The sequence below is a fragment of the Salmo salar genome, chromosome 21 (genome assembly GCF_965601325.2).
Source record: "Salmo salar chromosome 21, fSalSal1, whole genome shotgun sequence".
Taxonomy (NCBI): domain Eukaryota; kingdom Metazoa; phylum Chordata; class Actinopteri; order Salmoniformes; family Salmonidae; genus Salmo; species Salmo salar.
The window spans coordinates 32,712,199-32,732,848 of NC_138311.1; the positions used below are offsets into that span (position 1 = coordinate 32,712,199).

The following is a 20,650-nucleotide window of genomic DNA, read 5'->3' on the forward strand; positions in this document are numbered from 1 at the left end:
GCTTGTGAAGAATTTTGGGGATCAACAATTGATTCCCATTCAAAATCCTATTTTCCCTAACCCTAACCCTTACCCTAACCCTAACCTTAACCTTAACCCTAACCTTAATCCCTAACCTCTAACCCTAATTTTAACCCAAACCCTAATTCTAACCATAACCCCTAAACCTAAAATAGCTTTTTACAAGTGAGGACCGTCAAAATATCTCCACTTCTCTGAATTTTAGTTAGTTTACTATTCTTGAGGACTTGATAAACACACACACGAACGTGTCCCCCATACTGGGCCATATACTTGTGACCGGGCATTTCCCCTGTGTTCACTGTGAGACATATCGGTATTTAATGAAGTACACTCCCACACTGCTGCTGCTATAACAAAGCACAGTGACACATTGAAATGTGTCATAGTTTCACCTAACACAGGATGTTTGTTCACAGTCAGAGTTTTAATCTTGATGTCTTTGTCTGAAAGCCATCTTCTGAAATGTTAAATGGCCTTAACAAAATAAAAAGTTATCAAACATATAACCACAATGAAATAACGTAATCCACAATGAGATTTTGAAATATAACAGATTTTCCATTGAGCCTGCCTGATTTGAAGTGAAACTCACAGGTAAATGCATTCATATGTACAGTACAAGGCAAATGTTTAGACACGCCTACTCAATCAAGGGGGTTTCTTTATTTTGACTATTTTCTTACATTGTAGAATAATAGTGAAGACATCAAAACCATGAAATATCACATATGGAATCATGTAGTAACCAAAAAAGTGTTAGACAAATATTTATATTTTAGATTCTTCAAAGTAGCCATCCTTTGCCTTGATGACAGCTTTGTACACTCTTGGCATTCTCTCAACCAGCTTCACCTGGAATGCTTTTCCAACCGTTTTGAAGGAGTTTCCACATATGCTGAGCACTTATTTGCTGCTTTTTCCAACTCATCCCAAACCATCTCAATTGGGTGGAGGTCTGGTGATTGTGGAAGCCAGGTCATCTGAAAAACAAATGATAGTCCCACTAAGCGCAAACCAGATGGGATGGCGTATCGCTGCAGAATGCTATGGTAGACATGCTGGTTAAGTGTGCCTTGAATTCTAAATAAATCACTGACAGTGTCATGAGCAAAACACCCACACACCATCACACCTCCCATTCCATACTTCATGGTGGGAACCACAAACCACACATGCGGAGATCATCTGTTCACCTACTCTGCGTCTCACAAAGACACGGCGGTTGGAAACAAAAATCTCAAATTTGGACTCATCAGACCAAAGGACAGATTTCCACCGGTCTAATGTCCATTGCCTGTGTTTCTTGGCCCAAGCAGGTCTCTTATTCTTATTGGTGTCCTTTAGTAGTGGTTTCTTTGCAGCAATTCGACCATGAAGACCTGATTCATGCAGTCTCCTCTGAACAGTTGATGTTGAGATGTGTCTGTTACTTGAACTCTGTGAAGCATTTATTTGGGCTGCAATTTCTGAGGCTAGTAACTCATATGAACTTATCCTCTGTAGCAGATGTAATTCTGGATCTTCCTTTCCTGTGGCGTTCCTCATCATGGCGCTTGAGGGTTTTTGGGATTGCTCTTGAAGAAACTTTAAAAGTTCTTTACATTTTCTGGATTGACTGACCTCAGGTCTTAAAATAATGATGGACTGTCATTTCTCTTTGCTTATTTGAGCTGTTCTTGCCATAATATTGGCTCAACCTCATTAAGAAGGAAAGAAATTCGACAAATTAACTTCTAAGAAGGCACACTCGTTAATTGAAATGCATTCCAGGTGACTACCTCATGAAGCTGGTTGAGAGAATGCCAACAGTGTGCAAAGCTGTAATAAAGGCAAAGGGTGGCTACTTTGAAGAATTTCAAATATAAAATATATTTTGATTTGTTTAGCACTTTTTACTACATGTTATTTCATAGTTTTGATGTCTTCACTATTATTCTACAATGTAGAAAATAGTACGCATAAAGAAAACCCCTTGAATGAGTAGGTGTGTTCAAACATTTGACTGGTATTGTCTATACACACAAAGTTTGAGTAAATACAAAAACTAGCATGAGTTGTAATACAACAATTCATGAAAGTAACATCCAATCTGTCTCCACATTGTGAATGCTTCTGTCCAGTTAAACAGTCTTGCTGGTTCTCAAAGTGTGTTCTGTCTTGAGTTAATCAGTAGTCCATCAGGAGTGGAGAAATAATCCCACTCTGCTTCAATTGCACATCCTCTTAGAATCCTATTATTCATGGATGATTTCTGACCACTGTAAGCAGTTGATTTTTGCATCCATGATTCTTATAAGTGAAATGCCACCTGTTGACTCTCCACACCAGAATTCTTCCTCTCCCCATCTGAAAAACCTCTAGGGGCATCTCCAGTCTCCAGTCTTTCCTCTATGTGCATCACCTCCAGGGGCAGCAACAGCAGCACAGCCTCCTCAAAGGGTTCTTTTTCTTGTACCTGGCAGCCATTTTAAACTTCTCGTTACTGACGGTGACATAGTCCTGTGTCTTCTCTACGCTGGTCTGGATGTGGTCTATGTAGTCTCCCTGCTCCTCCACCAACATAAAGACATCCATGAACAGATCTCTCAGCTCTTTCATGTTGCTCTCCAGATTCACCAGCTCCTATAGTAGTTACAGAACAGAGTAGGACTGAACATTAGTCAAGGAGTTGTCTGAATGGACAGTGAAATTGGTCTAAATTAGAGCCAACATTAGTGTTTGTCTGTCACAGACATACGAGGCCTACTGTAGTTCTCCCTTACTGAGGGTTTTCAAAGTCTTCTCTTTGCTTAGAGAACATAGTCTCGCATTCTCTTACTCATCATAACTTTTCTATGTTAATGTCATCACGCTTACCTTGTGTCTCTGCTCGATCTCAGACAGCTTAGAGCGTGTGATGCGTTCATTGTTGAGGAGGTTCTGGTTAAACACCTCCCACTTCCCCGCAGCAACCATTTCGTCCACTTCCTCCTCGGTGACGTCGCGACCAGACACCTCCAGCTGACGGATGATGAAGTGTTTACACCGCTCCTGTTTACTGAGAATGGAGTCGTTGTACAAACGCATCACCTAGGAGTGATAAAAGAGGAAAAAATACTTTAGACCAGAAACAGCCATTTCTGTTCACTGTTAGCTGAGCTAGCGCTAGCGGATATTCAAGAAGGCTACCATGTGCAAACTAAAGCCAACAAATATTTTTACGCTAACGTGTATGTGTTATTGAACACATCAGAAAAACACCATTGAAATAAAAGGTTTTGGAGTAATAACTTTTGTTTTGGAGTAATAACTTTTGTTTTGGAGTAATAACTTTTGGAGTAATAACTTTTGTTTTGGAGTAATAACTTTTGGAGTAATAACTTTTGGAGAGTGACCTGCTGGAATCGTCTGTGTAGCGCTGCGTGTTGGGAGCGTTGGATGCGTGTAGTGGCTGTAGCTAGTCCCTGTAGGCCTTCTAAACTCTGTGCCTTCTTGAAGAGGGCGTCCAGCCGTCTGTGGATGCTCTCTGCCTGCAGCTTGATGTCCCTCGTCACACTGCTCTCCTTTTTCATCACACTGAAACGACGCATGGCTGCCACCAGGCTCCTTTGTTGCTGGCTAAACTTCTTTACCTGGGGAGAAGGAGAAGAGGATTCAGTCAAACTATACTGCTCAAAAAAATAAAGGGAACACTTAAACAACACATCCTAGATCTGAATGAAAGAAATAATCTTATTAAATACTTTTTTCTTTACATAGTTGAATGTGCTGGCAACAAAATCACACAAAAATAATCAATGGAAATCCAATTTATCAACCCATGGAGGTCTGGATTTGGAGTCACACTCAAAATTAAAGTGGAAAACCACACTACAGGCTGATCCAACTTTGATGTAATGTCCTTAAAACAAGTCAAAATGAGGCTCAGTAGTGTGTGTGGCCTCCACGTGCCTGTATGACCTCCTTACAACACCTGGGCATGCTCCTGATGAGGTGGCGGATGGTCTCCTGAGGGATCTCCTCCCAGACCTGGACTAAAGCATCCGCCAACTCCTGGACAGTCTGTGGTGCAACGTGGCGTTGGTGGATGGAGCGAGACATGATGTCCCAGATGTGCTCAATTGGATTCAGGTCTGGGGAACGGGTGGGCCAGTCCATAGCATCAATGTCTTCCTCTTGCAGGAACTGCTGACACACTCCAGCCACATGAGGTCTAGCATTGTCTTGCATTAGGAGGAACCCAGGGCCAACCGCACCAGCATATGGTCTTACAAGGGGTCTGAGGATCTCATCTCGGTACCTAATGGCAGTCAGGCTACCTCTGGCGAGCACATGGAGGGCTGTGCGGCCCCCCAAAGAAATGCCACCCCACACCATGAATGACCCACCGCCAAACCGGTCATGCTGGAGGATGTTGCAGGCAGCAGAACGTTCTCCACGGCGTCTCCAGACTCTGTCACGTCTGTCACATGTGCTCAGTGTGACCCTGCTTTCATCTGTGAAGAGCACAGGGCGCCAGTGGCGAATTTGCCAATCTTGGTGTTCTCTGGTAAATGCCAAACGTCCTGCACGGTGTTGGGCTGTAAGCACAACCCCCACCTGTGGACGTCGGGCCCTCATACCACCCTCATGGAGTCTGTTTCTGACCGTTTGAGCAGACACATGCACATTTGTGGCCTGCTGGAGGTCATTTTGCAGGGCTCTGGCAGTGCTCCTCCTGCTCCTCCTTGCACAAAGGCGGAGGTAGCGGTCCTGCTGCTGGGTTGTTGCCCTCCTACGGCCTCCTCCACGTCTCCTGATGTACTGGCCTGTCTCCTGGTAGCGCCTCCATGCTCTGGACACTACGCTGACAGACACAGCAAACCTTCTTGCCACAGCTCGCATTGATGTGCCATCCTGGATGAGATGCACTACCTGAGCCACTTGTGTGGGTTGTAGACTCCGTCTCATGCTACCACTAGAGTGAAAGCACCGCCAGCATTCAAAAGTGACCAAAACATCAGCCAGGAAGCATAGGAACTGAGAAGTGGTCTGTGGTCCCCACCTGCAGAACCACTCCTTTATTGGGGGTGTCTTGCTAATTGCCTATAATTTCCACCTGTTGACTATTCCATTTGCACAACAGCAGGTGAAATTTATTGTCAATCAGTGTTGCTTCCTAAGTGGACAGTTTGATTTCACAGAAGTGTGATTGACTTGGAGTTCCATTGTGCTGTTTAAGTGTTCCCTTTATTTTTTTGAGCAGTGTATAAATGAACAACAAGGATTTATAGAGCATCTTTCCACCTCCGGAATTCATCACAGTATTCTCATGGACATTAAGTTGCATTCCAACTAAGGTGCAGGCTTTGAGGATCGAATGGTGTATACCACTCTTAGGAGGAATATGTAAGATCACTCACCTCGGTCTCTAGCTCAGTGATGTCACCGCGGATATACTGAGCCTCGGACAGGAAGTTGTCCAGGACCGGTTCCTCCTCAAACACCACAGCCTGCTGAGGGGTGGCGACACTAACCCACGCTGGATCATCTGGGTCAGCGTCTTCCTCAGGGAATGGGGTCTCATCTGCCTTGTTTCTTGCCTCCCGGAACTCCTGGGCCCTCTGACGCAGCTCCTCCAGACGGTCCCTCATGGTCAGAGTGGAGTTCCCTCAGGAGGACAGCCGAACCTGTCAGTTGAGGCCTTTTGGTAAAGTTATCACCACAGAACAGAGCCTAATCAATTTTAGAATAAGGCTGTAACATAGCAAAATATGGAAAAGTCAAGGGGTCTGAATACTTTCCGAATGCACTGTTTATGGTTTCTCCAAATATTGTTGGTATGCCTAAAGAGAAGACCAAAACACTGTTTTGAACAAAGCCGTTTCAGTCAACACTTTTTACCAGGTGACCTTTCCTTTCTTGTTCATCCCAATGAATCATCATTACAATGAAGAACTCAAAGATCGTATGAGGTAAATATGTACATTGGTGTGTCCACTTTGAACTGGAATCGCGTCTCTCTTCACTTTGTTTGTTTATAGCATCACAACCCTGCTAGCACATTTGGTTTCTTGGAAGTTGTGGGAACGTATGTTTTTGGTTTCACATTGATTGTGGGAACAAATCCATAAGTTTCCTGAAAAGTAAAATGGAACATTTTTTAAACATTATGAGAAAAGAAGTGAAAATGTTGCATCCACTGGGAATGCTTATTTTTAGGTTGCAGGGAGGTTCTGAGAACATCTTAGGTTTTATTAATGCCCTGAGGTTATTTAGACATTTTTTTAATAACTTCCTTGAAACTTTCAAAAACACTGTTAGCATATTTGGGGTTAACTTTTTTGAAGCACAGATAGGACACATGGAAATGTTTTTCCTTAGCCATTAATCACGCAAATGGTTTTTTGTTTTTTTGTGACAAGACACAGCATCAGTGAAATTCAAACCTTTAACCTTCTGTTTTTATCCATGGTCTACTGTGCCACCAGGATGGAACTAGCATACCATGTTTTTTTTAAGCATACAAAGCTGTTCATTTTAGTCTATTGAAACAGACCCCATTTCAAAGGAAACAAACACTCATTAAGATCAGATGTGGCCAACTAATTAGCGCGCTCAATACTCCTGAACATACTTATCAAGATTGAGGATAGAGAGAGTTTTGTTGATGCTTAGAATAGAAGATTGGCCTCTATGTTTTTAAATAACATTCTTAGAATGTTATCTGAAAGTTACAAAAGTTTTATTGTGGTTTTGATGGAAGGTTCCTTAATGTTCTTGGAACAAGTTGATAGAACCAAGAGCAAACCTGTAGGAAAAGTTAGGCTGAAGTATTGAAATTCCCATAGAAGAACGTTGTTTCTTAATGTTCTCTGAACTATTTGAGAACATTCCCAATGTCAAACCAGTTTGAGAGCGTTCCTAAAATATTACCAAAATTGAAATGAAATGTAACCATGTTTGAATTTTTAGGAAACTTTCTGTTAATGTAATGAAATACCAATAAATACGTTTTTTTGTCATAATTCCTTAAGAGTGCTGAGAATGTTCCCAAGCCAACTAACCTGCACCCTTCCCAGAAAGTTGTGTGAAGGTTGTAATCATAATAACATAGGATAATCACGCTCTCACCGAGCTCTAAGAAACATATGGTTCTCAGAATGTTACGTACTAGCTGAGAAGCTCTTCTATAGTTAATGCATAGATAAAATTAACATTCCTGAGAAATTCCTTAAGCTCTTTGGTCCACTAAGCTACAAGTAGTCTTTGTGGCTTAGGATGGCAGGGAGAGATGGATGGGCACAACGTTTATCTGCAGCCCCAGTGAATCTACTTCAGCTTTGCTTCCCATGAGAAGTTCTCTTGTTTATGTTTTTGCTGCAAGCCATTTCCCTTCACTAGTACTTCTCCCTGACATAACGATATAATGAGAGCGCTCAGAGAAGTGACCTTTTAATACATGCACACACACACACACACACACACACACACACACACACACACACACACACACACACACACACACACACACACACACACACACACACACACACACACACACACACACACACAGCTAGACAGCAGAAAATTATGATTATTATAACAGTTTGTAGGTTTCATAAGTTTATTCTGAAGCGTATATATACCGCATTTCCTATTTTCTAATGCAGGGTCTGGATAGTTTGGAGGACCCCCAGCTAGCACATAACGTTCTGGGAACTTTGTTTCTTAGAGCTTGGCGAGAGCGTGGTTGTCCTATGGTTATTTAGCGTACAGCCTTCACAAAACCTTCTGGGATTGGTGCAGGATAGTTGCTTGACTTAGGAACATTCACAGCACATTTAAGGAACTTGACAAAAACATGTATTTTCTTTGTTATTTTATTAATTTAACCTTATTGTTGTCTTTGGGGTCAAAATTGACCTGCCACTATGTTTAACCTCTTACATCTAGACGTTCCGCTAGCGGAACACCTGCTCCAATATCCAATGATAGGCGTGGCGCGAATTACAAATTCCTCAAAAATACAAAAACTTCAATTTTTCAAACATATGACTATTTCACAGCATTTTAAAGACAATACTCTCCTTTATCTAACCACACTGTCCAATTTCAAAAAGGCTTTACAGCGAAAGCAAAACATTAGATTATGTCAGCAGAGTACCAAGCCAGAAATAATCAGACACCCATTTTTCAAGCTAGCATATAATGTCACAAAAACCCAGAAGACAGCTAAATGCAGCACTAACCTTTGATGATCTTCATCAGATGACACACCTAGGACATTATGTTATACAATACATGCATGTTTTGTTCAATCAAGTTCATATTTATATCAAAAAACAGCTTTTTACATTAGCATGTGACGTTCAGAACTAGCATACCCCCCCCCCGCAAACTTCCGGGGAATTCACTAACAATTTACTAAATTACTCACGATAAACGTTCACAAAAAGCATAACAATTATTTTAAGAATTATAGATACAGAACTCCTCTATGCACTCGATATGTCTGATTTTAAAATAGCTTTTTGGTGAAAGCACATTTTGCAATATTCTAAGTACATAGCCCAGCCATCACGGGCTAGCTATTTAGACACCCGGCAAGTTTAGCACTCACCAATATCAGATTTACTATTATAAAAGTTTGATTACCTTTTGTTGTCCTCGTCAGAATGCACTCCCAGGACTGCTACTTCAATAACAAATGTTGGTTTGGTCCAAAATAATCCATCGTTATATCCGAATAGCGGCGTTTTGTTCGTGCGTCCCAGACACTATCCGAAATGGTAAATCAGGGTCGCGCGCATGGCGCAATTCGTGACCAAAAAAATCTAAATATTCCATTACCGTACTTCGAAGCATGTCAAGCGCTGTTTAAATCCATTTTTATGCCATTTTTCTCGTAAAAAAGCGATAATATTCCGACCGGGAATGTCCATTTAGCTAAACAGAGGAAAGAAAACAAAGCTTTCGGTCGACGCGGGCACGAGCCTGAGTCTCACAGTACTGTAACCAGCCACTACCCAAACTCGCTACTTTTTTTGAGCCAGAGCCTGCAAAGCCACGATTCAGTATTTTGCCGCCTTCTGAGACCCTATGGCAGCCGTAGGAAGTGTCACGGGACAGCTAAGATCCTCACACTTCAATAAACAGAGACAAGAAGAACGACACCTTGTCAGACAGGCCACTTCCTGCATGAAATCTTCTCAGGTTTTTGCCTGCCATATGAGTTCTGTTATACTCACAGACACCATTCAAACAGTTTTAGAAACTTTAGGGTGTTTTCTATCCAAAGCCAATAATTATATGCATATTCTAGTTACTGGGCAGGAGTAGTAACCAGATTAAATCGGGTACGTTTTTTATCCAGCCGTGAAAATACTGCCCCCTAGCCATAACAGGTTAACAGCAGAGAAAATCCCCTTATTGATATTTTTTCAACTTCAAATTTGATGACTTTTCCTAGAGTGACCCCAACATTAGAAAAAGTGAAACATCGCCTTTGTTCATATTTCCTTGAAAGCTGTACAGCACCAGGGTACAAAGATTGTCTTAGGGTCATTTTTGACCCGGCAGTTATAAAATAATTTACACACCACAAAAACCACAAAGACATACACACACACAATGAGAAATTGAGATTATGTGTGCTACTGATTGAACTCAGTCAGCAGCTCTTGAAGAGGAAGTTCACCATGGTTGGCACAGTTATAAACGACAAGCCTGAGCTCCCTCCTGCACTCCTCACAACAAGGGGGAGAGAGGCCTTCTCATCAAAGTTTGCCTTCACCCCCACCACCACTCTAGTTTCTTACCTCCCAAAGAGGAATAAAAATGTGGTCCTTCTGAGCACACTGCACAAAACGACTGAGATCAGTGATCGTGAGGACAGGAAGCCAGCCATCATCCTGGACTACAACCACAACAAACAAGGTGTGGACAACTTGGACAAGGTGATTGGACCTTACAGCTGCAGGAGGATGACTGCCCGCTGGCCCTGGTCATCTTCCATAACATCATTGAAGTGTCCTCATACAATGCCTTCGTCATATGGAACAAGAGCAACCCTACCTGGATGCCTGATAAGCGGAACAAGAGGAGGGTGTTCCTGGAGCAGCTGGGAAAGGCACTTGCAACCCCACACACTCAAAGAAGGGAGCGCCTCCCACGCACAGCAGTCTCTGCAGCGCTTGTGAAAGCTGTTCAGGGGGCTGAATCTTGTCATGATCCACCTGAGGCTGCAGCTGGGGCAGGCAATTCTTTCCCCCAAAGAAGGACTGGAAAACAAATACTATGTGCTGCACATGTGACAAATACATCTGCAAAGTCCATGCACACACATTTGCATACTGTCCTACATGTGCTAATTAGAGTTGATTGATTTATGTTCTTCATATTTTTGTTTTGGATCTATTATCTTATTTTATTCTTAATTATTGTTGTTGTTTATACACCTTGTGGGTGGGGGCAATGGTTAAAGAAAATGGGAGAAGACTAGTATTTTGTAGTTGAATTCCTCATTGTACAGTATATAAGAATATATCACTATGTTGCCAAAAAAGTTTGACTGTTATTGTTTCCCTTCAAAGAAATGCATTCAAAACTAAATTCAGCACATTTCTGCTACTTTCTTAAGCTATACAAGTGCTATCTCTTTCAAAAAAATGTATGTTTACATCCATGCAGTACCTTTAGCAATAATAATAATAAACCTCTACTTTAGTAAAGAAAACAATTATGACAGGTGTGTTGCAATAAAAACGATTAGGGTCCACTGATTAAATGCAGTCTTTCTGCATTGTGAAGAGGGAAAACACAGATATTCACAAAGTTTGTGCTGAATGACAGGTTGTTTCTTCATGCAAAATAGATTTGGGGTTTATAATTCAATTAAGCTGCTTTATTTTGGAGGTTTAATGAAGGCGGGTCATTTTTGACCCTCAGGACAAGGGGAGTATACAGAATGTTAAGACTACACAAGGAATAACAGAACGTTTCTTAACAGTTCAAACATGGTTAGATTTAATAATCCATCCACCTGACAGGTGTGGCATATCAAGAATCGTTTTTAACAGAATGATCATTACACAGGTGCACCTTGTGCTGGAGACAATAAAAGGCCACTCAACACAATGCCACAGATGTCTCAAGTTTTGAGGGAGCGTGCAATTGGAATGCTGACTGCAGAAATGTCCACCAGAGCTGCCTCCAAGGTCGTTTTAGAGAATTTGGCAGTACGTCCAACCGGCCTCACAACCACAGACCACGTGTATGGCATCAGTGGTTTGCTGATGTCAACATTGTGAACAGAGTGCCCCATAATGGTGGTGCGGTTATGGTATGGCTAGGCATAAGCTACGGACAACGAACACAATAGCATTTTATCGATGGCAATTGGAATGCACAAAAACACTGTGACGAGATCCTAAGGCCCATTGTGAGGCCTATTATTTTTTAAGGTATCTGTGACCAACATATGCATTTCTGTATTCCCAGTCATGTGAAATGCATAGATTTGGGGACTAATGAATTTATTTCAATCGAGGGATTTCCTCATATGAACTGTGTCTCATTAAAATCAATGAAATTGTTACGTGTTGCATTTATATTTTTGTTCAGTTTACATTCCGTTCTCAGCATCAACAAAACTTTCTCTATCCCCCATCTTGTTAAGTGTGTTGATCTTAATGAGTGCTTGTTTCCTTTGAAATGGGGTCTGTTTGTAAAGACAAAAATGAACAGTTTTGTATGCATAAATAAACATAGCATGCCTGCTCCAGCCTGGTGGCATGGTGGACTAATTCCATGATTAATGCCTAAGCACATGCATTTCCATGTGTCCTATCTGTGTTTTGAGTTCAAAACAGTTAAACTAAGCTAGTAATGTTATTAAAATTCTTATTGAAACATTCAGTGAAAGTTTTTAAGAAAGTTATTAAAAAATCCCCAAATAACCTAGATTTTCCCTTAATAAAACCTACCAGGAAAACTTTCAAAGAACCGTAGTAAAACATTCTAAAAATGAACATTCACTGAACAGGCGACATTTTCACTTCCTTTCTCAGAATGTAAAAAAAAAAGAAAATCTGTTTTACCGGTCAGGAAATGTATGGCTTCATTCCCAACCAATGGGAAACCAAAAACGTACATTCCCACAACTTTGAAGGAACCAAATGTGCTAGCTGGGCCTGAACCGTTTGGTAGGGTGGTGTCACGTCCTGACCATAGTAAGATGTTCTTTTTTATGGTAGAGTAGGTCAGGGCTTGACGGGGGTGTTTATGTTTTTCTATGTTTTGTATTTCTATGTTTAAGTTCTAGTTTTTCTATTTCTATGTTGTTGTTTTTTGGGTTGATCTCCAATTGGAGGCAGCTGGTCCTCGTTGTCTCTAATTGGAGATCATATTTAAGTAGGGGTTTTTCTTCCTGGGTTTAGTGGGTGATTATCTTTTGAGTAGTGTTTGTTTTCTCTCTGCGTCACGGTTTGTTGTTTTTGTAAATGCAGTTATTTTGTGTATTGCAAAAGTTTCACGGATGTAATAAAATGTGGAACTACAACCACGCTGCACTTTGGTCCGATCCTTTCGACAGCCGTGACAGGTGGAGTGAACAGAATGTGTGTTTTGAATGAAATGTAGTAGAGGAATCACAGACTATCCAATTACTGGATGGATTACAAAAATGAAGCTGTGTGTATGTGTTTGTGTGGTGTAGCCATTACAATCTCCTCATAGACAGGGCTTATGAATGTAAGTGTGGTCATTGTTCTCTGTGCTTTTAAACGGCAGCAGTGCTAAAGTGGGAGGCCTATTCTAACACAACAGACCTCTGACATTCTCTAGGCAGGATGTCACATTAATTAAAACTGTAGAATTACAACGACTAGATCATACATTTCCATTCAAGTCAACTTTTAATGGTCGGTCATTGACTTTACCTGCCATAGCCCAAGCAAAGGCCTGTCCGTTCTGGTCATTGTAACTCTATGATTCAAACATTACTCAACCGATTCTAGAGCAATGTGAGATGTCGCCTGAAAACCAGGGCCTCTGTCTGAATGTTGTTATGGTTTGATATGTTCTCTGACTGCTTTCCAAATTTCCATCTGTTCAACTGTCACAGAGTTTGACGGAACGAACTGTTGACATTCATTTGTCAGCATAATGCAGCTGCTCTGTTGAGGTGAATTGGAAGAAGAAATGTCCTCTTTTGTCAAAACAACTGAGATCATAACAAATGAATTAACATTGAAGCCCACCTTTTTGTGTTCTTGAGAACCTTGAATTCATCTGACAGAGTAATAGTATACAGTGGGTTACATAAGTATTCACCCCATTTGGATTTTGTTGCGTGACAAAGTGGGATTGAAATGGATTTAGTTGTGAGTTTTTGTCATTGATCTACACAAAATACTCCATAATGTCAAAGTGAAAAGAAAATTCTACAAATGTTAGCAAATTAATAAAAGTGTTATAACTCAAATATAGTTGTTGCAAAGTGATTCACCTCTTTTGTTTAGGCAAGCCTAAATTAGTTCAGGAGTATTTATTGTCTTACAAATCACATAATAAATTACATGTATTCACTCTGTGTGAAATAATAAGGTTTGACATGATTTTTAAATGACTAGCCCTTCTTCTGTCTCCAATACATACAACATCTGTAAAGTATTAGTCATCTTAGTCAAGTATTGAATTTCAAGCACAGATTCAACTAAATAGACCAGGAAGCTTTTCAAAAGCCTCATAAAGAAAGGCAGTGGTTGGTAGATGGGTAACAATAACAAATCAGACATTGAATATCTATTTCTAAGCATGGTCAAATTAATAATTATGCTGTGGATGATGTATTAAACTGACTAGACAAAACAAAGATACAGTCGCTGCAGGACAGGAAGGAAACTGTTCAGGGATGTCACCATGAGGCCATTGGTGACTTTAAAACAGCTACAGAGTTCAATGGCTGTGACGGGATGGATCAACAATATTGTAGTAACTCCAAAATAGCGACCTAAATGACAGAGTGAAAAGAAGATTTCATATATACAGAATCAAAATATTCTAAAACATGCATCCTGAATGCAACAAGGTACTAAAGTAATACTGTAAAAAAAACATGGCAAAGGAATAAACTATTTGGCCTAAACGCAAAGCCTTATGTTTTGGGCTAATCCAACACAAGCTGTAATTGCTGCCAAAAGCGTTTCTTTCGACTCAGTGGGGTGAATACTTATTTAATCAAGGTATATTAGTGTTTTAGTTTTTTATAAAACATTTTTTAAAACACAGTTAAATTCATTTCAATCCCACTTTGTAATGCAACAAAATGTGAAAAAATCCAAGGGGGGTGATACCCATGGTACACTTAAGAAAATACAGTGTGGACACCCCTTCAAATTTGTAAATTCAGCTATTTCAGCCACACCGTTGCTGACAAGGTGTATAAAATCGAGCACACAGCCATGCAATCTCCACAGACAAACATTGGCAGTAGAATGGCCCGTACTGAAGAGCTCAGTGACTTTCAAGTTGGCACCGTCATAGGATGCCACATTTCCAACAAAGTCAGTTCATAAAATGTCTCCCCTGCTAGAGCTGCCCCGGTCAACTGTAAGTGCTGTTATTGTGAAGTGGAAACATCTAGGAACAACAATGGCTCAGCCGCAAAGTGGTAGGCCACACAAGCTCATGGAACGAGACCGGCGAGAGCTGAAGCGCGCAGCGTGTAAAAATCATCTCTCCTCGGTTGCAACACTCACTACCGAGGTATGGAAGCAACTTCAGCACAATAACTGTTCATTGAGAGCTTCATGAAATGGGTTTCCATGGCTGAGCAGCCACACAAGCCTAAGATCAAAATGTGCTATGCCAAGCGTCGGCTGGATTGGTGTAAACCTCGCCGCCATTGGACTCTGAAATGATGAATCACGCTTCACCAACGGACAAATCTGGGTTTGGCGGATGCCAGGAGAACGCTACCTACCCCAATGCATAGTGCCGACTGTAAAGTTTGGTGAAGGAGGAATAAGGGTCTGGAGATTTTTTTTCTGGTTTGGGCTAGGCCCCTTAGTTTATGTGAAGGGAAATCTTAACGCTACAGCATGCAATGCCATTCTAGATGATCCTATGCTTCCAACTTGGTGGCAACAGTTTGGGGAAGGCCCTTTCCTGTTTCAGCATGATAATGCCCCCATGCACAAAGCGAGGTCCGTACAGAAAGGGTTTGTCGAGATCATTGTGGAAGAACTTGACTGATCTGCAAAGAGCCTGACCTCAACCCCATCGAACACCTTTGGGATGAATTGGAATGCTGACTGCGAACCAGGCCTAATCACCTAACATCAGTGCCTGACCTCACTAATGATCTTGTGGCTGAATGGAAGCAAGTCCCTGCAGCAATGTTCCAACATCTATTGGAAAGCCTTACCAGAAGCAGGAAGGCGTGAGGTGTTCTATTTACCTTGTTGTAGTTAGTAGTCCTTGAGGCTTAGAAACTACCCTTTATACTCGACCAGGAATGTAACTGCCACTTGAGCCAAGCCATGGAGAGTGGATTTCTCCATAAAGTATCAATAAAGTTAACAACATGTATATCCCATCCTCCTGAACATAATCCTCATGGCATCTTCTTAGCCCTCCACTTCAAAGACCTGTTAGCTGTAGGACACAGGTGTGCCTGTTCTGTTAGTTTTCCTCTATGTTAGCAGTTAGCCAGAAAACTGCTATAACAGAGGAATAACTTCACTTCCCAGAAAATCTGGTTCTGCCAGTCTGGCCACACCCGTTCTCTCAAGTAGAACTCTCTGTGGCCAATGGGAGAGAAACTGATTAGCCTATCTGAAGAAAGGGAAGGATATGAAGTCAGTGGGAGAAGGGAGAACACATAGGGACAACTCCAACTCCTACTCTACCCCAGGAGCTGCTCAAACAACAGGGAGCCTCATCACAGAACAAATAGAGCTGTAATGTGTAGAACAGCAATGACTCTGAGAGGTATAGTATAAGTTGTTTTAGCTCTATACATTCCATTTCTATGTGTAATGGTGCAGCCTGCCAGCTAAGCCCCTGGTCTGGCCCTATTGTGTTTCTCAGGCTCCAGCGGCTTTACTGAGCATAGCTGGCAAATTGTTTCTGACAAGTCCCGAAATTCCAGGAACGTTTTAGGAGGGAAGGGACATGGTCCTACTCTACACCCTTAGAACGGCTGTTTGAAGAGTGTAGAACAGTTGTCATCAAAAAGATGGTTACCTAAAATAAAACACTTACCAACACTGAATGTTTTTGCTGGATGAAAGCCATATGTGTATGTGATTCATAACCAGCACAGGGTGGAGGATGGAATGTCAACCAACAGTAAGACAAAATAAAGCAGAATTATAATTACCTGCTTATACTAAACAGGGGTATTCATCTGCTTTAACTGGCTGAATGACTCATTGCCTAATGTGTAGATGTTATGACAACAAAATAATATTGTGACATGTGTGTTGTCAGGTGTGCCATATTCATCTGTCAGCACTAAGAGAGAGAGTGGATAACGGCCCACAACCGAGACCTGATTTGCGTTACCTGACCCATCTCTCTCTCTCGCTCTCTCTCTCTCTCGCTCTCTCTCTCTCTCGCTCTCTCGCTCTCTCGCTTTCTCTCACGCTCTCACTCATAGGCTTGCCAATAAGCAGGACCTGTCTGGGGCTCTGGGAGAGGTGGAGCTGATACACCATCTCTCTCTGGAGGAACTGGTCAACAGACACCAATGTCGCTGCCTCATTGTCAGTGTCTCATGCCATAGCATATATGGTTGAAGGCTAAAGGCCAGCTCAGAATGTCTGTAACAGGAACATGCCCTTGTGTTGTTCTTGTAGAAGTTGTGCTCAGCTGTGCTTGGCTCAGGGAAGACCCTGGGTAAGTCCATCAGCGAGGCAGTAGAATGGCTACTGGACTACATATTCCATGATTATAAGGCTATTAATGAGCGTGTGCAGATGGATACAGTACATAAGAGGGCCAGAGAGGAGAACAAGAGAAAAAGAGAAGAGATAGCACGCTAGAAATCTATAGTAAACTGTAGTATACTGTAGAATACTATACCACACACTGTAGTATCACTCGATCATGTGTAGGACTTACTATAGAATGTTGTAGTATACTGTAATATACTATAGTATATACCATACTATTACCTGCAAAAAAAAGCACTGTCCGCAAATACACTTTTTCACTATAGTAAATAAATACTGCCCATTTCCCTCTGCCATATCACAGTTTGTGCCACCCATAAGTGAGAAACCTACATGCCAAGTATACACCATATATTGTGTTCCCTACTGGTTATAGAAAAGAGCAGAAGCTTTTAACTATCCGTCCAGACCCCGGTTCTACCTACCTACCGGTTTGGGAAAATATGTTCTTTTAGTATTTCTCCAGTAGGTTTCCTGAAGGAGGAAGCCTCCACTTCTATGTCAAAGATAATAAAACAAAAATACTATAGCAAATACTACAGTAATGTCTGCAAAAACACTACAGCAAATACTACAGTATAGTACAGTCCACAAAAACACTACATTAATTACAATAGTATATTACTGTCTGTTTTCTTTTGCTAACTTATTTATACTGTAGTTAACTGTAAATACTACAGTATACTGCAGTAAATAATACAGTAAATACTACAGTGTCCACTGTAGTGTTTTTTGCGGACTTTAGTGAATACTACAGTAAAGTCAGCAAAAACACTACAGTGAATACTACTATTACTATTTATACCATTGTATACTATAGTGTTTTTTTCATGTGGGCACTGTAGAAAACAGAATCACTCTCTGGCCCTGTTCTGAAAAACAGCATGGTAGTTACTTGGTCCCTTTCGCCCTTTGATAGGGTTTTGAATACCCCTATTAAATGGATCTCAACAAGTGCATAGGGCCTGTGGATAGGAATTGTTTTTTTGTTTTTGGTCCCACACTGCCTAACAGCCAGGACATAATTCACCGCCTCTCTTGAACCCAGGACCAAAGGCCTAAACTCCCCTAGAATTCTACCAACTCTGCAAACTCTTATTCAATCAAACATTGTAACCCTGGGAATACTCTCATCAATCCATTCTAGAGTCTATCTGCCAGTCTGGGGAGATTTGACCCTTGATCTGGTATTTACTGTAACTCAGACTTATGGTGTGTTCCCTGTCAGTCTGTTGTAATCAATATTTCTGCATGTCTGTGTGTACATCGGAGGAGAGACTGAGGGAGCAGAGGATGGAGACGCTGGGTGAGGAGGAGAGGAAAGAAGTGAAATGTGGAGAAAATGAGAAAGGAAAATAGATCAAGAGAATTTGCTAAAGAGGGGGCCCTGATTCATCCCGCTGTCAACAGAATACCTCCTTGCATGGATGAGGAAGTGAGCTAAGTTCAATCAGCTGGCAGAAAATAAAAGGGATAAACATCTTTAGGAAATGCCATCAACTGCAGATCTTTATCAAACAGAACACCAGTTAATCATGATGTACCGAAAGTGTCACGTTGTTTAATGATTGGAGACAGGCACAGGAATACATAATAACGGGTTTTAATACTCCACCCAAAAATACAACATGCCATGAAAGGCACGGGGACGAAGCCCAAAACAAACACGTATACAAAAACACAGGGATGTAACCTAAACAAAAGAGCGAGGTTATACTTCTAATAAATACACAGGACGAGACCCGTAATAACAAGTGAACAACAATACACAGGAAAAGACCCGCACAACAATACATGGGACGAGACCCGTAATAACGAGTACACAATACACGCAGCACGAAAGCCGAAACAACAAAGCACAGGTAATCACAAGACCAACGGACATAGGAACAATAACCCACAAGACAATGGTGAACAGAGGGCACATATATACAATTACTAATTAGGGGAAATGGAATCAGGTGTGCGTAATGAGACAGTTCAGTGATGCCTAAAGGCCGGTGACGTAGACTTACGGAACTGGTGCACGGAATGAGCAGCAGTACGGCAGGAATCCGTAACAAAGTGGTTCATCCCTAGTGAACATGTTACGTGTCTCTGTTTCTCCAGAGAAGTGAGTGATCTTTATCTCTGTTTCTCCAGAGAAGTGAGTGATCTGTTTCTCCAGAGAGGTGAGTGATCTGTATCTCTGTTTCTCCAGAGAAGTGAGTGATCTGTATCTCTGTTTCTCCAGAGAAGTGAGTGATCTGTATCTCTGTTTCTCCAGAGAGGTGAGTGATCTGTATCTCTGTTTCTCCAGAGAGGTGAGTGATCTGTATCTCTGTTTCTCCAGAGAAGTGAGTGATCTGTATCTCTGTTTCTCCAGAGAAGTGAGTGATCTGTTTCTCCAGAGAAGTGAGTGATCTGTATCTCTGTTTCTCCAGAGAAGTGAGGGATCTGTATCTCTGTTTCTCCAGAAAGGTTAGTGATCTGTATCTCTGTTTCTCCAGAGAGGTGAGTGATCTGTATCTCTGTTTCTCCAGAGAAGTGAGTGATCTGTATCTCTGTTTCTCCAGAGAGGTGAGTGATCTGTATCTCTGTTTCTCCAGAGAGGTGAGTGATCTGTATCTCTGTTTCTCCAGAGAAGTGAGTGATCTGTTTCTCCAGAGAGGTGAGTGATCTGTATCTCTGTTTCTCCAGAGAAGTGAGTGATCTGTTTCTCCAGAGAAGTGAGTGATCTGTATCTCTGTTTCTCCAGAGAAGTGAGTGATCTGTTTCTCCAGAGAGGTGTGATCTGTATCTCTGTTTCTCCAGAGAAGTGAGTGATCTGTTTCTCCAGAGAGGTGTGATCTGTATCTCTGTTTCTCCAGAGAAGTGAGTGATCTGTATCTCTGTTTCTCCAGAGAAGTGAGTGATCTGTATCTCTGTTTCTCCAGAGAAGTGAGTGATCTGTTTCTCCAGAGAAGTGAGTGATCTGTATCTCTGTTTCTCCAGAAAAGTTAGTGATCTGTAGAACAGTGTGCCAGAAAGTCAGGCCTATGTAGTACTTCTATGATGGAGCCAGTCACCTCAGTCTCCCTCCAGTCTAAAGGTCCAAACTGGCAATAAAGACTCTCTGCCATGTTAATGTTATGTTTGGTAGATTGTTAGAAGCTATAGTAAAACCAGAAGGAGAACTGAAGTTGCCTATCCTTCAGTACTGTTTACCCAAGCACTTAGTGTACAGTAAACCTGGAGCTCATTGTCCTCTAGTGACAGATGGAGGTTATTCTTTATGTAGTCCACCTGAAAGTCATAGACATACAGTAGATTGTGGCTGTAACTACCCTGAAGTACCATTGGACTCCATTGCGAATAGACTACATCAGTGAGTTCTACATTTATGGCTCCTACAGGGCAGTACTGATGGATATCTTCACTGTAAATGTCTAGTAGACAAAGTTATTTCCTGCTCTAATTCTACAGTTCAGATCAGGGTGAAGAGCTGCAGTCTTCAGAGGCTACAGTCCTGGAGGGCCACCTGCAATCCTGCTTGTTAGCATTTCTCCCTGGCACTTTGCTGAACAGTTAACGTGGCTGATTGCCAAGTGAGTGCACACACCTGGCATCCCAGGTCTATATTGGTCCCCAGTGTAGAGTGTTGCATCTCCACAGTAGGGGTGGAACAGGAACCTTTATACAGCTCTGTCCCCAGTAGACCTTCTCCCTCATATTCCACCTGAGTCCAC

The 20,650-nt window shown here is 41.7% G+C and overlaps 1 protein-coding gene and 1 non-coding gene across 3 annotated transcripts; one reads left to right on the forward strand and one right to left on the reverse strand.

Annotated features, from left to right (window-relative positions):
* Nucleotides 1–427: 427 nt before the first annotated feature.
* On the reverse strand, nucleotides 428–15,826 carry LOC106582163 (syntaxin-19). Of its 2 annotated transcripts, none has more exons than XM_014164966.3 (5): nucleotides 15,446–15,826; nucleotides 5,406–5,672; nucleotides 3,399–3,635; nucleotides 2,881–3,093; nucleotides 428–2,646 (listed from the first exon to the last, which is right to left on the reverse strand). In XM_014164966.3, exons 2-5 carry the CDS (start codon nucleotides 5,634–5,636, stop codon nucleotides 2,422–2,424), a joined length of 906 nt encoding a protein of 301 aa, XP_014020441.1. In that variant the 5' UTR covers nucleotides 5,637–5,672; nucleotides 15,446–15,826; the 3' UTR covers nucleotides 428–2,421. The 2 variants fall into 2 exon arrangements, with proteins under 2 accessions (XP_014020441.1, XP_014020440.1); XM_014164965.3 differs by having other exon boundaries at nucleotides 5,406–5,686.
* A 1,554-nt stretch (nucleotides 15,827–17,380) lies between these two features.
* On the forward strand, nucleotides 17,381–17,435 carry LOC123729612 (U7 small nuclear RNA). Its single transcript, XR_006761259.1, has one exon. It is a non-coding gene; the product is annotated as a U7 small nuclear RNA (small nuclear RNA).
* Nucleotides 17,436–20,650: the final 3,215 nt, after the last annotated feature.